Source organism: Acinonyx jubatus, chromosome D2 (genome assembly GCF_027475565.1).
Source record: "Acinonyx jubatus isolate Ajub_Pintada_27869175 chromosome D2, VMU_Ajub_asm_v1.0, whole genome shotgun sequence".
NCBI classification, from domain to species: domain Eukaryota; kingdom Metazoa; phylum Chordata; class Mammalia; order Carnivora; family Felidae; genus Acinonyx; species Acinonyx jubatus.
The window spans coordinates 69,018,538-69,036,272 of record NC_069393.1 but is presented as its reverse complement, the minus strand read 5'-3'; the positions used below and the strand labels follow the sequence as shown (position 1 = coordinate 69,036,272).

Below are 17,735 nucleotides of genomic sequence, written 5' to 3'. Positions count from 1 at the left end.
AGTCAGATGCTGTTCCAACTGTGCCAAAATTACTACATGAATGTAGTAATTCCTAGGCAGCTGTCCTCACTTTGCTTCCTTCCCCTCCGCTGTAGCAACTCTGCCTGCTCCCCACCCCACCCTCCATCCCTTTACATGCACACATACACACACGGAAAAGGAAAAGAAAAACAGAATGCAGCAATATTGCAAAAACAAGTTTTGGCTGGCTCCTTTTTAAAATTGTATGGCCATGGACAAAAATCACATATTTATTTACTAAACAAATATTGATAGAGCACCTAGAATCACTAACTTTCCCTGCTTCCTTATCTGTAAAATGGAGACAATAGTACTGACCTCACAGATATGTGGGGAGGACTGAAGGACTTAATGCATGGAAACCTCTCAGTACTGGGCCTGGCACACAGTAGGGCTGTTATCAACAACAGAGGAAACTTTAGCCTTTATGGTTTGCAGAATAAACCAGTCTCTCATCTAATACACCTCTAATACAGGTGCTCTTTGGTTGTATTAAATTTAAAAGGTTCAACAGATAACAGTATTTTATAAAAATTTGGGCCTAGGAGTCCCTAATAACATCGTATACAATTATAAGAACCTTAAAGTAAAGTAAGTATCTATCAGTACGTAGCCCAGTTTGTCACTCCCAGGGTGTCTGTCCCCAGTATTCACATCGACTACCAGGACACAAAAACTCTGACGGTGTTCGTTGACCTTGGCAACGGTGCTGTTTTCTCCAGAACTGAAGCTGAGGAAAATAACCCAGTAAACAATGTGGCTATCTTAATCTGAGTTTACGAAGCCATCAGTACTGAAGCCATCAGTATTCAGCCAATTTACTGGTTAAGGTATGTGAAGTCCAGAAATATTATGCGTCTGCCTCACTGCCCCATTCAAGCAAACTCAGAGGGTATGGTGACAGAAAAACTCTGGCCATGGTGACATTAATTGTTAATAAGGGTACCGGGGTTTTTGTCCATAGTAGGATTCTGGGCTTAAAAGTGAGCTACTAGAGACACTTAATGATGAGGTCTTCTCATGCCACCTGGCTTCTGCTTGTATTCCCTGCCTTCATGGAGCTTCCTATCACGTGTGGAAGGTGGGTGATAAACAAGAAACGAAAACAAGCAAGGTAAGTGCCGGTTGGGATACGTGCGTTGGAGAGCATGACCAGGGTGATGAGACGGAATAGCCAGGCAGGGAGGTCCCTTGAGGAAGAGGAGTCAGGGGAAACCTTTATGAGGATGAGAAGGAACCAAGCGTGCAAAGAGCTGGGTAGGCAGAGGAAGTAGCATAGTCAAAGGCCCAGGGACAGGAAAGGGGAGAGGTGTTCCAGGAAGTGAACAGGAGCACTGAGTGGCTGGAATATAATGAGCCAGTGAGGACTCTAAGAGTGGTCTAAGATGAGGCTAGAGACAAGTTCAGTTGGGCCTGGAAGGCCGTAGGCCAATATAGTGGGTTTGATTTTAAAACCAATGGACAGGACCACCCACTAATTAGCTTTGCCAAACAACAACAACAACAACAAAAACCAGTGGGACAATCTCACCCTTCCTCTAGGTCCAGTTTGTAGGAAATACAGAAAACATAAATATGGTAAACACCATGCCAGAGATGTCTTCAGCAAAATCTAGTCTGTGGGAAACTGATGGGACAAATTTTCAGTATTTTTACCCCTGTATACGCAATTTTTGCCCCTAAACATCTTCCCCTGGATTTCCCATAAACTTCTTTCTCACATCACTCTATCCCCAGGTGCCTTTTATGAAGTGGTGTTACCAACACCTGTCCAGCCTCCCCACCTAGAACCCTCTGAATCCCCTTAACCGTCACCCTTCCATCAGTCTTATGGCCACTCAATGATTAAATCATGCTCACTTTCACTTCCCAAACACCTCTGGGATCTATCCTGATCATTCTGTTCCCACCACTGCTGCCTTCAACACCTTCATATGTTTCAATGTATTCAAATTCATATGCATTCAAGACCTTCATAGGTTTTTCACTGTACATTGTAGTGTCCAGTTTGGCGCCCTAATTCCAGTCTTGACGTTTTCAAACCCATTCTTGACATATCCCTGAGAGTAAACACCAAATCTGACTGATTCAGTACTTGGGGCAAGGATGGAATAACAGGGACTGGGTTTACCAGACAAAATGTATACAATAGTGGTTTTCAAGACCCTTGGCATGGGCAATAAAATCACTCATCCCTATGAGATGGGAAACAAACAAGGTGGGCCTTACCACTCCCTTGAGAGAGTTTCCAGGCTATAGCACAGGAAAGGGGAACTGAGGTGGAATTGGGTGAATTCCTGAGTTGAGGAGACAGAGCTAAGGCTTCGGGGGAAATTAAGGCACTAGAGTTCACAGGGACAGAGTGCCAAAGAGGAAAGAGCTGCACACAGAAAGAATCACAGAAACATGCATAAGGTTCTTAAGAATTCAAGAGTATGGAATAATCATCTTTGGGCTGAGGACTGTTCCAGATCCACCTGACAAATCGTAAAAGCTAGCCTTTAAAAAAAAAAAAAGTTTATTTATTTATTTTTGAGGGAGAGAGGGAGGGAGAGAGAGTGTGCATGCACGAGAAGGGGAGGGGCAGAGAGAGAGAGAGGGAGACAGAGAATCCCAAGCAGGCTTCAAGCTGCCAGCGCAGAACTGGACATGGGGCTCGGACTCATGAACCGTGAGATTATGACCTGAGCCGAAATTAAGAGTCAGATGCTTAACCGACTGAGCCACCCAGGTGCCCTAAAAGCAGGTCTTAAAAGGATCAAATTGTTTCCAAAAAACTTAACTGCATCCCAGAATAAAGCTCAAGATTTGTAGAAATACAAAAATAGGCAGCACCCAGCAAGGTAAAAATTTCGATGTCTGGCAACCAGTTGAAGACTACCAAATACGCAAAGAGGCAGGAAACCATGACCCATAATTAGGAACATTATCAAAATGGGCCTAGAACTGACACAGATGTTCGAATTAGCAGAGACAGTTGTAAAAACAGTTATTATTACTGTATTTAATCTATTCCAGGAGTTAGGTAGAGACACAGATGATATAAAAAAGATCTAAAGTGAACTTCAAAAGGTGAAAACCATAATGTCTCAGAAACAAACACACACACACACTGAATAGGAGTAACAGCAGATTAGTGCACATGAAGACAAAGTAAGAGAAACTGTCAACACAGATGCAGAGAGAAAAAAGAATAAAAAAAAATGTTAAAAGAGCACCAATGCACAGTGGGACAATTTCTTTATCTTTTTAACTTTATTTCTTTTGAGAGAGAGAGATTGCACTCTTATGAGTGAGCAGGGGAGGGGCAGAGGGAGAGAGGAAGAGAGAGAGGGGGAGAGAGAGAGAAAATCCCAAGCAGGTTCCATGCTGTCAATGCACAACCTGATGCGGGGCTCGATCCCACCATCTGTGAGATCACGACCTGAACCGAAATCAAGAGTCAAATGCTTAACCCACTGGGCCACGCAGGTGCCTCACTGTGGGACAATTTCAAGTGACCTACTATACAAGTAATGAAATCCCTAAGTGGTTAGGGATACAGAAAACATATTTAAAGACATAATGCTGAAAAGTGTGTAAATTTAAAGAAAACTATAAACCCAGAGATCCAAGCAGGTCAGGAACCCTAAACACAAGGTACATGAAAAAAACTCTACTAAGGCATGTTGTGATCAAATTGTTCAAGACTAGTGATAAAGAAAATAACCTTAAAATCAGCCAGAAGGAAGGAAAATATGTATGCAGAAGGAAAAAAAAAAAAACATGCAAAAGACATTAGATTTCTCATCAGAAATAATGTGAGCAAAAAAACAGTGGAGCAAATATTTAAAGTACTGAAAGAAAAACACTGTCATTCTAGAATTCTATATGCAGCAAAAATATCTTTGACAAATACAGGCAATTTCAGGGCACCTGGGTGGCTCCGTCAATTGAGTGTCCTACTTCAGCTCAGGTCATGATCTCACGTTCATGGGTTTGAGTCCCGCATTGGGCTCTGTGCTGACAGCTCAGAGCCTGGAGCCTGCTTCAGATTCTGTGTCTCCCTCTCTCTCTGTTCCTCCCCTGCTCACGCTTTCTTTGTCTCTCAAAAAATAAAATAAAATGTTTAAAAAATAAAAAAAAAATAAAGGCAATTTCAAGACATTTTTCAGATAATACAAAAGCTAAAGAGATCCATAAACAGGAGGCCTATACTATAAGAAAGCTTAAAGGAAGCCCTCTGGGTGGAAAGAAATGATACCAGATGCAAATCTGGATTTATGTGAATGAATGAACAACACTGAATGGTAACTGCAAAGGTAAATATACGAATTTTGTTTTTGTATTAATTAAAACATTTAAAAATTCAACCGACTGTTCAAACAAAATACTAACAACATACTGTGAAGATTATAACATATGTGTAAGTAAAATGCAATTTCATTAAGTAAAAGGCATTAAGCCCAGGAGGGGAAAATGGAAGTATACTTTTATAAAATTCTTATATTATATGTGATTTGGTGTAATATCATTTGTAGTAAGATAGACTGTGATACGTTAAAGATATATACTATATGCCCTAGTGTGACCACTAAAATAACAAAACAGTTACAATTAATAAGCCAAGAAAGGAGATAAATAGTATCATAAAAATACTCAATTAATTCAAAAAACAATGAAAAAGAGGGAAAAGGTGAACAAAGAAAAAAATGAGACAAATAGAAAACAATGCTATGATAGACTCAAACCCAATCACATCAATATTCACATTAAGTGTAAATGGTCTAAAAAATTCAATTAAAAGGGTGAGACTGTCAGATTGGATAAGAAAGCAAGACCCAACTGCATGGTACTCACAAGAAACACATTTTAAATATAAAGACACATGGGGTGCCTGGGTGGCTCAGTTGGTTAAATGTCTGAATCTTGATTTCGGCTCAGGTCAAGATCTCATGCTTCATGGGAGTGGACTCGAGCCCCACATCTGAGCTGTGTGCTGACAGAACAGACACTGCTTGGGATTCTCTCTATCTCTCTCTCTGTGCCCCTCCCTGCTTGTGCACTTTCTCTCTCTCTCTCTCAAAATAAATAAATAAACATTAAAAAAACGAACACAAAGACACAAATAAGTTATAAGTAAAAGGTCAGGGAAAGGATATACCATGCCAACAGCAGTCAAAACAAAGCTGGACTGGCTATAGTAAGATCAGATTGCATAGCAAAATAGCATTACCAGGGATAAATGTCTTTTTATAATGATAAAGGGGTCAATTAACCAAAAGGACATAATAATCCTACACAATTATGTACCTAATAACAGACTTTCAACATACTTGAGGCAAAAACTGCTAGAACTGCACAGAGAAATAGACAAATCCACAATTATAGTCAGAGATTTCAGTACCCCTCTCTCCATAACTGATAGAAAAAATAAGCAGAAAATCATAAAGATTTAGTGGACTTGAACAACACTATCAATAACAAACTTGACCTGATTGATATTTATAGAACACTCAACAACAGCACAATGCACACCTTTCTCAAGGGCACAGGCAACATTTTCCAAGACGGATCATGTTCTGGGCCATAAAACCAGTCTCAATAAATCTGAAAGGATCCAAGGTTTACAAAGTATATTTTCAGAACATAATGGAATCAAACCAATAATCAATAACAGAAAACTTTTGGGAGTGATGCATATTATCTTGATTGTTGTAATGGTTTCCCAGGCATATACACATATCAAAACTTAACAAAATGTACATTTTAAATATGTGCAATTTATTGTATGCCATTTTTACTGTAAACAGCTATTTCAGGGGTGTCTGAATGGCTCTGTCAATTAAGCATCCGACTCCTGATTTTGGCTTAAGTCATGATCTCATGGTTCGTGAGGTCGAGCCCCAAGTTGGGCTCTGTACTGGCAGTGTGAAGCCTGCTTGGGATCATCTCTCTCCCTCTCCCTCTGCCCCTCCCCACCCTCCTCTCTCTCTCTCTCAAAATAAATAAACAAACAAACAAACAAGTAAATAATAAACATTAAAAGAAAAAGGCTATTTCAAAAAATAGGACCAGTCTAAAATGCAAATCTAATGATGCCATTCTCTTGTTCAAGGATTGGTGGTCTAATGAGGTCAAGGTCTGGTACAATATAGTGCCATATTTCCACAGCCTCATCCTTTACTCTCCACTGTCCTACTTTATATCCACATTGCCCTCTGATACATCCTGCCTCTAATCCACTCATTGCTTTGTTCATGCCATCCCTCTCTGCCGAGATGTGCTCTTTACCAATCTCTCTTAAAACCCTATACAACTTTTAGGGTCCAATGCCTTCTCATAAAACCTCTCCAGATTCCCAAAACTACTTGTATGCCCTTTCTTTTTCAGATTCCCATAATGTTTCACACTCACTTTCATGATTCCTATCATATCCCGATTGTTTGTGCTTATCTTAGCTTCTCAGCACAGTTACTCACATGTGTTTATCTTAACTTCCCAACAACATTTATAAACTCATTGAGAGCAATGACTCTATTACTTACTCTGTATATCCTCTATAATATGAAGCACAGTGACTTACTAATGATAGGTGCTTTGATCATTTGATTTCTAAATTATTTCCTCCTAAATCAGCTTTTCTAACTACCCACCTGCAATGAACTGTGTAAACATGAACAGGACCTTTGAATAATACACCTCGAGCTACCCCTATAATAACAATTTAGGCAGTTTCTCCAAGGGAGAATTTCCTATTAAATTATGAAATATTCTTCGGTCTCTTCTGGGCTATAGTTTGTTTCAGCACCATCTCCAAGCAACAGATGGAACATCTGGTTAATGAAAAGTCAAAAAATGTCAAATTTCTAGATAGGTGAGTGCTTACACAATAATTAGCTGAACACAGCAGCTTCTGCTACACTGTCCATACCATGAATCATTGTCCCAGAATGCCACCCATTATCCTCACTAAAACTATCTCCTGTATCCTGGGTAGCTTGATGAGAATTGTTTGTCATTTTCAATAAAGTTTTTCCGTAAGAGAGTATATTCCTTGGGTACCTGGACTCTTCTGAGGTTTGGGTTCCATTATGGCTGTCTGTTCTTCTCTGTCAAAAGGAAGAGTTAAATAAATGTCGGTTAGTCCTCAAACAACAGCGTGCTTCACTGATTAACCACTCAAACATCCAGTGTCAGGATGGTGCCCAGGAATGCTGCTGAGATGGGTTATCAGCCCCCCACTTTCCATTCTGTTCCCAAGGCTGAAAGTAGCCACAGTTACAAGGATATATCTAAGCTGCTTGTGCTCACCAAGTGTACAGGTTCGTGGAGGGGTTGCTAGCATGACTGAAGGGACCATGCTCCCTGGGCCTTCTCTGCTCCTGCTCCATAAGTGACTCTGACCACAAAGTCCATGGGGGAAGCAGCACGGAGGAGAAGAGACAAGAACAGGGCAGAGGGCAGGATGCTATGGACCAAATGCAGCTGAGAAAGCATTTCTAGCCAAGAGGAAGCATAAGATAAGTGCTTCTCCATGCCAGGAACTTGCTTTCTCCAGGGGAAAACCGAAGAGCAGGGACCCTGTTCTTCAACTGCCACAGGTGTCTGCCTGACTCTGGGGACTGAGGTCCACGTGGTGAAACTGACTCTGAGAGGTGGAGTCCTGTCCTGGGCAGCTATGCTGGTGATCCCTTGACCAACGTGGGGCCGTGAGAGAAGGGGGATCCTACAGGGTAAAGGGCCTCAGGGCAGGTGAGATCTTCGAAACCAGGGATGTGTCGGTGATCAATTCTTACCTTGAACTAGTAAGACTTTCAAAACAGAAGAAAGCATTGAGCACTTCAGTGCCCGGGCAGTGCCGATAAAATGGGAGGGAGGCAAAGGGCCCTTGATACATACTTTGCGTATTATATACAATAACATATAACACTCAAATATGTGTTAACTGACTTTTTATGTTATCAGTAAGGCTTTTGGTTAATAGTAGGCTATTTGTGGTTAAGTTTTGGGGGAGTCAAAAGTTATATGTGGATTTTTAACTGCATGGGGGGTCATCACCTCTAACCCCCATGTTGTTCAAGATTCAAGTGTGTGTATATAAATACTGGATTTCATACATAATATATTTCATATTATATATATTAAAACCAGTATATGTATACATATGTGAAATCCATTATATATATATGAAACCTATTATATAAATTTTGCTCACATAAGCAAAATAAGCCTAAGCTTATGTTATATAAACAAAATTATACACTAAATATGAAATCTCATTCAATTTCATACGTGTTTTATATATAAAACATATAGATTTCACATATATTTTTATATATAATACTATAAAGCTTATACTAGTTTTATAATGGTACAATACCCATTTTACAGATAGAGAAACTGTTAGAGATAGAGAGACTAAGAAAGAGACTACAGATAGAGAGACTAAGCAATTTGCCTTTGATCTCATAATTAAAAAGAAACAGACCCAGAATTCTAACTTGAGAGTTGCTGTCTGAACCACTTTGCTTCTCTTTCTATTTAAAAAAGGAGAATTGGGGCATCTGGGTGGCTCAGTTGGCTGAGCGTCCAACTCTTGATTTCAGCTCAGGCCATGATCCCAGGGTGGTGAGATCAAGCTCTGTGTCGGGCACGGAGCCTGCTTGAGATTCTCTCTCTCTCCCTCTGCCCCTTCCCCCTGCTTGTGCACCCTCTCTCTCTCTCTCTCTCTCAAGTAAAATAAAATAAAATAAAATAAAATAAAATAAAATAAAATAATTAAACCTTTTTGTAGTTCTGCTTGCATTTCTTGTCATTACCCCAGAACAAAAAAGCCTTTCAGATTTATCTCTTTGATCCCATTCAAGAGAATCTACACCCACTATCATTGTCTATAACCTGTTCATTTTAATGTCACTTGAGATTTGATGAGTGTGATATCAAGAGGTCCTATTTCCTTCTGACTATACAATCCAAGAAAGTTATGAACCAAGAGCCCATAACAGCAGTTTTGCTCAGTTAATATTTCAGATTACCAGAAGCCTTGAGAACCTAAAACATTCAAACCAAGCAGTACTTACAGGCAGCCAGCCGGTCGCTGGTCAGTTCTCAGCAAAGTACCCTGTCCCTGGGTCTCCTGTTGACTCTGAGCTCTGAGTGGCAAGGTGAAAATTAAATACAAGCTGCTTGAAATGTGAACCAACAGGAAGTTCCTAAACTATCTTAGGACAGATTTTACTCTTGCCCGAAGCTAAAATGGAAGCTATTGTCCGAGGGGAAGTCCTGGGCTTTCGGGCTTTTTGTGGCTTGGCACAGAACTGCCCTTGGCATTCCAGCTGTCTAGCATCAAAAAATAAAAGCAAACAAAGAAAAAAAATTCCCACTAGCCATTGTCTTTAGTCACAATGATTCTTATTGAGAACAGCCTCAGCCTTGCCTTGACCTCCTGCAGTCATTACTACTGAAATAATCCTTTTGCTTCCCACCAATCCGTTTCCTCCCAACGCCCTCCTGGGGAAAGTAGGAAGGATTCCTTTGTGCCAGATGAGGAAACGAAAGCCTGCCTTCTCCAGCACAGTTGCACACACCAACAATCTCCAGGATGATCTGCTTCTTCATCTATAAGAGAGTTGCCATCAACAGGGTGGAACTAGACAGGCTGTCTTGTACAGCCACCCAATAAGTCTTAAAAATAAGAGTTTTACTCACAAGAGGGAATGGCAGTCAAGCCTTGTTGAAATCCTCTCTTCCTTTTGCTTCCAAATTACTCTTCCCATTTGGTTCCCTTCTGCCCTCATCTATTAGCTTTGTTTCTTTGTTTGTTTCTCTACCTGCACGCAGTCCATTCATTTCAGAATTCCCAGAGCACCTTCCATGGATATTTCCCCACTCTACAAGTATTTCTTGATGCTGGGAGAGTTGAGAGCCTCTTGAGATGGGTGATCTTGAATTTGCCAAGAGGCCTGTCTGACGGATGTATGGTTTTCTCTAGTAATAGCAATTTGGCTATTCAGGAGAAGAATGGGGGAGTTGGGGAGTAAGCTTTGTTTCAAGTTAATGCTTTTTTTTTTTTTTTTTTATGCCAGGGAGATATCACAGATAGATGAAGGAGTAAAGGAGCAAAGGAAGTTAAGATATTTGTGAAAGACTGCCCCAAATGATGAACCATGGTATCAGAGGGACATATGGAGGAAAGAGACTAGAAGGGGACTCCTAGGGAGGAAGCACTGATGAACTTGAAGAAAGATGGAACCAGTTGGCTGGAAAGGTAGGAGGTGCTGCTTGGAGACAGAATGATTGACTGATTATCTTAAAAATAGAGCAGTTGCAGGGAATGGGTGGCTTTGTGATAGTGTAGACAAAAGGTCATTGGTAATGAGGAAGGCAAGGAACTGAGAGGCAAGGGTGTTTGGTCATCCCCATGGACATTCAGTTTATCCTTTTGGAAACTCTCTAAAGATTTTTGAAATATGAGAAACAGAATAAACGTAATCATCTCCACTCATCTCTCCCAACATATATATACACAACAGTGTCAATTTTTATACTTGGATTCATTTGTAAAAGCAATAGCAGATACAGATGTCAAAGGAGGACCCTGGAATCCATAGAAGATTGTAGTCAGAATCCTCTTTATTTCAAAAGAATATTTAGGTCCAGTTTCTGGGGACTAGGGGATCTACAATCGGTGATAGAGAATGGCCCAAAGATTGTAGGTGAAGGAGACAGCTAATAAGACCACCACTAGGGCCAGAGGAGGGAAGATGGGGGTTTCTTTTTCCTTCCTTTCCTTTCCCCTTATTGCCCTGAATCCTTATACTACCCACCTGGTTGGCACTGGAGCAATAGGATCAGGGTTGGTAGGGAAAGAGTGGCAATGTAGTTCATAATAGGAAGAGAGAGAGACAAGCAAAGTAGGAAGGAGACCCCCAAAGGTGGGCACACCCCATAGAGCTTCTTTCCCAAAGCCCATCTCAGCATAGGGTGTGATGCAAATCCCAGCACCCAGTGTTTCCTAGATCCCCCCGCTGGTCAGCAATGGGGCTTCCCTGCTTCTCAGTTTATTGGTACTTCAATTTCATTTCTTAAAAAAGTTTCTTTCTATGTGTACTCATTTTCGAGAGAGAGAGAGGGAGAGTGAGAGCAGGGGAGGGGCAGAAAGAGAGGGAGACACAGAAGCTGAAGCAGGTTCCAGGCTCTGAGTGGGGCTCAAACTCATGAACCATAACACCATGACCTGAGCCAAAGCTGGACACTTAACCAACTGAGCCACCCAGGTGCCCCTGTACTTCAATTTCTATTGTAATAGAAGTAACTCTCTTTAACTTCTGGGCCTGGAGAGGAAAAAGCATGATCCATATGGATTTTGAATACATCATGAATTTGAAAAATCAGGCAAAAACTCATAACATCAGAATTTAGCATTATTTCATCCTTCTGCTTTTTGTCCTGGGAGATGTGTGTGTGTGTGTGTGTGTGTGTGTGTGTGTGTGTTTAAATGCTTTTATTGCTTTCACTTCCTGTTTAAGCTGAAAGCAGTTAATAAGAAAGAATGCTTTGTTTCAGCATTTATTGGTACCAATTGGATAGCAAGCACTCCTGGGGATAAAAGAAGAATTAAACACAGACTTTGTTCTTAGTGACCTTATAAGCTAATATGGGAGAGTGACATAAGGAAACAAGCAGAGTGCTAGTCAGTCCTATCAGGGAAGAGCACACTCCAAGGATTTATGGAAGAGAGTTATTGAAGGGACGGTCTACAGAGGTGTTGGCTGCATTAAGAGACCCAGCAAGGCATGATGAAGCATTCATTGTCTAGCAATAGTGGGAAACCTTTACCACCTCCAGGTCTGCGGGGATAAGAAGAGAGGGGGCAGTGTTTCCAGATGCTGATGAGAGTAGTAGCTGTGGGTGAGGTGCCATGACATGGGAGCAGTGGTTGTAGGAAGGGGAACGTGGCCACTGTCAAAACCACGGCCCTCGTGGAGAGAGCAGAGGTGGGTGGGGGTGGGGTAGGATGGGGGAGATGCCAGCAAAAGAGAGTAGAAAAGAACAGAGAAGTACATGACAACACAAAACCATGTGGTATCTGGGAGTGGAAGCAAACGCTTTGAGCGGAGAGAGGGGTCCCCTACGTCACTTGCTGCCAAGAGGGTGAGCAAGGGGAGAACGGAGAACAGGTCACTGGATTTGGCAAGATGGAGGGCACGATCTTGGCAAGCGCTATTTTCGTGCCACGGTGCAGAATAGAAAATCTGATGGGAGTGGGTTACAAAAGAGAAATGGCCCATCTGCTGGGGTGAACAGAGCAGAAAAGAGTGGGAAATAGTGGAGAGTCAAGTGGAGATGATCCAGGAGGAATCCAAAATGATGAATATGAAGTGGTGAATGGTGTCAGAGCAACGCAGATCAAGAGACACGGGAATTCAGAGAAAGGAGCTATTCTTCCAAAGATGGAAGATGATGAGACCAAAAGGGAGATCTTGTGGAGAAGGTGGCACCTCATCTGGGCCTTGAAGCCTTCCTACCTGCCCACTTCCTCCTAATTATCCCTGGGGTGCACATGATTCTTAGATAGCAGACACTCTCTGGATCCCAGCCTTGGCCTCAGCCACTGGTTCAGAGGCAGAAGTAACCTGCCTCATGAGTGGGATGCTGGGTCAAAGGCTCCCTTTCTTTCTCTGGATAGTGCAATGTGTGGATGGAAGAGCATTTTGCTTCCTTGAGGGGTGCGAACCCAAAAAAATAAATAAATAAAAAGACAGGATAAGGAAAGGGCAGAGCTGAAAGAATTACAGAGATGCAGAGCTTCTGTCTTGATGACTGGCAAACTTAGGGTCAAACCATGCTTGAATTCCATCCTTCCTCTGGACTCACTGATTAGGAGGAACTGATATTCCCTTGACTATTTAAGTCAATTTACATTAAATTGTCTTGTGCAAATGGAAATCATTTTGATTGAGAGATGTTATGATTTGAACACTAGGAACTGGCCCAGGGATAGATGTGGGAGGTAATTTGGAAGAAGAAAATGATAAAAAAGAAGGCAACTCAGCATAGTACAGTATTTTTGACATAGTTTTTTTGTGTTCTTTTTAAGATGTTTATGTATTTATTTTGAGGGGGGGAATAGAGAGTGAGCAGGGGAGGGGCAGAAGAGAGGGGGAGGGAATCTCAAGCAGGCTCTGCACTGTCAGCATGGAGCCTGACATGGGGCCTGAAATAGTGACCTGAGACAAAACCAAGAGTCGGATGCTTAATCAACTGAGCCCCTCGAGTGCCCCAGCACTGCACAGCATTTTTGAGCATGGAGTCAGACTTCCCGGGTTCATTGCTATGCTCTGTGATCTTGGAGAAGTCATGTAACCTCTCTATGCCTCAGTCTCCTCGTCTCTAAAGTGAGAATGATAATAGTACTTACTTGATAGAGTGGTTATAGGAATTAAATGAGCAGATGTTTGTAAAGAATTTACAATAGTGCTCAGAAGGTAGTAAGTTCTTTACAAATCTTTGTCAAATAAATTAATGGCATTGTGTCTGCAATTTGCAACTGAGATTATGCATAATCCCCACCTCTAATGAGAGGGGCTGGGCTCCCTGATTTTGAAGACTCTCCCCAAGTACTCTACATAGTGACAGTGTCACTGCAGGCCATTCTTTCTATGTTTCATATGAATAAGTAGAGGCCCCAGGAGGCTTAGAAATCATCTAAGAGAGAACTTAGTAATAAACATCATGATAGAGCCAAACCCCACCAGATCCAGAATTAGGACACCACATTTATCCTTCTGGTCTGCTTCCATTCATTAGCCCTTGGAGTTGTCCTCTTTCTCTTTCTGGGGTAACAAGATGACCTTCAGGTACTCAACAGCCCTAATAGTCTGTGGGTCTCGTAATACCCCTTAAATGATTCTGTAGTTTACCATTTACAAAGCATTTGCAGTGTCTCCTTCTGGACACACAAAAACCTTTTGAGGGACACAAGGCAGATATTATATTATTTTTCCTGTTTCACAACCAAGAAGGGAAGCTGGTTGATAAAAGGCTTGATATCAGGTAAGTTACCACTAAGGGTCACTGGAGCTGAAGCCCACTGAGAAACTCAGGGAGCCAGCATACCCCCTGCCTGTTATCTCATCCAGGGGGAGGGAATTGGGGTATTTATACACTGACTCCTGTCAATCACCGGGGGGACATTAATTTCGGGCACTTCTGGCCTGTCGTACATGTCGCAAAGTGGGCTCAGGAGACCAGAGGGACTCCTCAGGCAAAGGCCTGTGGCTGTTGGCACTTGAGAGCAGGCCACTGCCCTGAAGTGATGAAAATGAGGGATAGGGGTGACCACCATCAGCATGCACTGGTTTCCTTTCCAAGATGCTCTGGGCACCTTTCTGTGCAAGTAGGCCTGGGAAAGGTGGTGTTTCAGTTAGGCGCCTTGCTCTTTTGACCTCCATCAGGGTTTTTTGAGGATAAGGAAGTAGTGATAAGGCTAAATAATGGTCCCCCCAAGATGTCTGCATCCTACTCCTGGGAGTCTATGAATACGTTACCTTACGTTACCTTGCATGCAGGTGTAAGTTAAGGATCTTGAAATGGAAAGATTATCCTGGTTTAGCCAGAGGGGCCTGATGTGATCACAAGGGTCATTAGAGGAGGGAGGCATTTGGTTACAGGAGAGAGAAAATGCTACATTCCTGGGTTGAACATAGTGAAAGGGACCAAGGGAGAAGGAATGTGGGCAGTCTCTAGATGCTGGAAAAAGCAAGGAAATATATTCTCCCCTGAAATCCTCAGAAGGATCACAGTTCTACCAACACCTGGATTTTAGATTTCGGACCTCTGTAACTCTCAGAGAACCAATTGGTGCTGATCTGAGTGACTGAATGTGCACTCATTTGTTCCTGCAGCCATTGAGAACTAATACAGGGAGAGTGGGGATTGGGGGGGTTCGCGGAAGGGTCCACCTCAGCTGTCTGATAGGTAGCTCACGCAGCTTGTGCAAAACACCAATGTTGATTTCACTGCTTGCACCCTTCCTACCAAATGTGTTACCCAGCTTGGGAATTGGCACCATTTACGTACCTACTTGTGCCATAAACCTGGGGGGCATCCTCAGTTTCTAGCTTTCTCTCACAATCTCACTTCAAATCTGTCGGCAACTCCTGCTGGCTCTACCTCCAAAATAAAGTCCACATCCGACCACTTTCATAACCTCCATGGCCGCTGCAACCCGCCATCATCCCACCTAACCTAGGCAATGACGGCAACAGCTTCCCACCTGGGCTCCCTTCTTCCACTCTTTCCCTCTATTGTGTCTTTCACAACAGCTCATCAGACCCTACCACTTCCCCGCTCAAATTCCTCCAATGGCTTCCATCCCACTGCATTAGCACAAAATCCAAGGTGCTCACCTTGATCGAAAGCCCCTACATGATCTGGTCCTGTCTGCCTTTCATCCTTATTTCCCAGCACCCTGCTCTGCAGCACTGGCTTTCTTGATGTTTCTTAAACAGGGCCAGGTGGTAGCTGCCTCAGGGCCTTTGCACTTGCTGCTTGTTCTGCTTACAACCCTTTTTCACATATCCACATGGTGCACCCTTCACTCTATTCAAGCTTCTGCTCAGATGTAGGCATTAGAAAGGGCTTTCTCAGCCTTCCACCTAACTTAACTTGCCCTCTGCCCATTCCACCATTCCTGAGCTCCTTATCCTCCTCTATCTTTCCGTATACCCTCTTCTCACTTTCTGAAATTATATGAACTGTCTTTTCTACTGAAATATAAATTCCATGAGGACCAAGAGGGTTTTATTACCTGTTCTATACCAATGCCAAGAACAGTGCTCAGCTCACAGTTCAATAAATATTTGTTGATTGAAAATACACACTTCCCGTTAGGTGACTGTCATGCTAATCAAAGACAAGTGGTGGCTTCTCATGTAGGTGTCACTTACTCAGCACATGAATTCCTACATTTTTACATAACCACCCACACCTTCTAAATCTTTGTGCCTGAAAGAGAAATTGGTCCTCAGCTACCACAAGTCCTGTCATAAGTTAGAAGAAAAATTGTGAGCCATCTGTGACTTCACGGAAAGTACAACCCTCCAACACAGTTCTTCTCAATCACAAATGGATCCTTTGGTCCTCCCAAATGAGAGGGACCACTGTCCCCACTGGGTGTGTGGCTGTTAGGTGCTGCTTGATTAAATATAGAAAATTCCCGCCTGCTTTTCTTATTTAACCCACTCCCTTTCACTCACATTCAAACCTCCTGGCTTAAAAAATTTGCCCTGGGTATTTATATTATTTTAAAACATTAAAAAAAGAATTTTAAAAGGCAGATGGGATAAATCTTATCGTTACAAATTCCCTCCTCCCTTGTTCTTCTTCTTCTTCTTTTTTTCCCTCCCCTTCTTACATCCAACCTCACTAAGGGGTGTTAACTATCCCTCCCGGGGACCCCAGGGCCCAAGGTGTCTCACCTGTTCAACGTCCCTTTTACAGGTGTATTCTACCACTGGTCTGCAAGGTCAGCTACAAAATGGAATCACATGGAGAGGTTTAACGACACTGGTCCTGGCCCCACTCTCAGAGGTCCTGACTCACTTGGTCTAGGTGCTCCCTGGGGACCGGTAAAGCACTCCAGGTAAGTCTCAGTGCAGCCACAGTTGGCCAGCGTCACGTCTAGTCCCTCTCGTTGGGGTCCTTTGAGGCTCCCCTTCTGAATACACTCCCCAAACTCCTCGGAATTTTCCATACATCTCCTTAAATTCACAAAGACCCAGCTCTTGCTTGATGACTCAGTGTTTTCATAACAACGCCCACTGAAAGAAATGTCTCCTTACTTGATGTTATAGTTCTTTGGAGTTTGCAAAGCCATTTCCCACACATTATTTCTCTGACTCCTCTCAACGTGAGGTGGGAATTCAGGGCCAAGATGAGGTGAGGACAGCCAGAGCAGCTGTCTGCGAAGTTAGGGCCAGGGCGGCCACATGGAGCAAAACAAACAAACAAAACAACAACAAAAAACCAAAACAGCAACAACAAAATGAAACAGAACAAACAAAAACAATCAAAAAAAAAAAAAAAAAACCCTCTCAGAAACAGGATTCCCAGTTACACTGGAATTTCAATTAAGCAATAATTTTTTTAAGTTTTTTTTTTTAACTTTTTAATGTTTTAATTTCAGTTTTGAGAGACGGACACAGAGCGCGAGCAGGGGAGGGGCAGAGAGAGAGGGAGACAGAATCTGATGCAGGCTCCAGGCTCTGAGCTGTCATCACAGAGCCTGATGCAGGCCTTGAACCCACGAATGTGAGATCATGACCTGAGCCGAAGTCGGACGCTCAACCAACTCAGAGACCCAGGTGCCCCAGCAATAATTTTTTGTTAACATAAGTATGTTCCATGCAATATTTGGGATATACTTATCCCCAAAAAATGTTTGTCTGAAATTCTAACTTAACTGGGCATCCTGTATTTTCCCGGGCATCTGTATACCCTGAAGCTTTGGCTTGAGGCTATAACACTCTCTTGCCTTCCTGTGATCTTTTAGCAACTCGCCAGTTTGAGCTCCTGCCCATGTCCCTCCTCTCTTCTGCATGGGTAGCCATTATTCTCAAAAGAGGCTCTTTTGGATATTAGAATCCACTTGTACTTCCTTTTTTCCCACCTTTCCCTCTCTTCTTTGTGTGGCCTAAATTATTTATAAGTTCAGACTGGTTTAAAAAACA

General features: G+C 42.5%; 1 protein-coding gene across 6 annotated transcripts in view; it reads right to left on the bottom strand.

Annotated features, from left to right (window-relative positions):
- PLEKHS1 (pleckstrin homology domain containing S1) overlaps positions 1-17,735 on the bottom strand; it is a 32,843-nt gene extending 15,108 nt beyond the window's left edge. For 5 of the 6 annotated variants that reach the window (XM_027063131.2, XM_027063134.2, XM_027063133.2 and 2 more), the window contains exons 1-2: positions 9,084-17,735; positions 7,066-7,112 (exon numbers count right to left, since the gene is read on the bottom strand). In XM_027063131.2, the coding sequence (XP_026918932.1) occupies positions 7,066-7,093 (28 nt within the window). In that variant the 5' untranslated portion in view covers positions 7,094-7,112; positions 9,084-17,735. The remainder of the gene's footprint in view (positions 1-7,065; positions 7,113-9,083) is intronic. The other variant, XM_053207600.1, reaches the window with a different exon arrangement.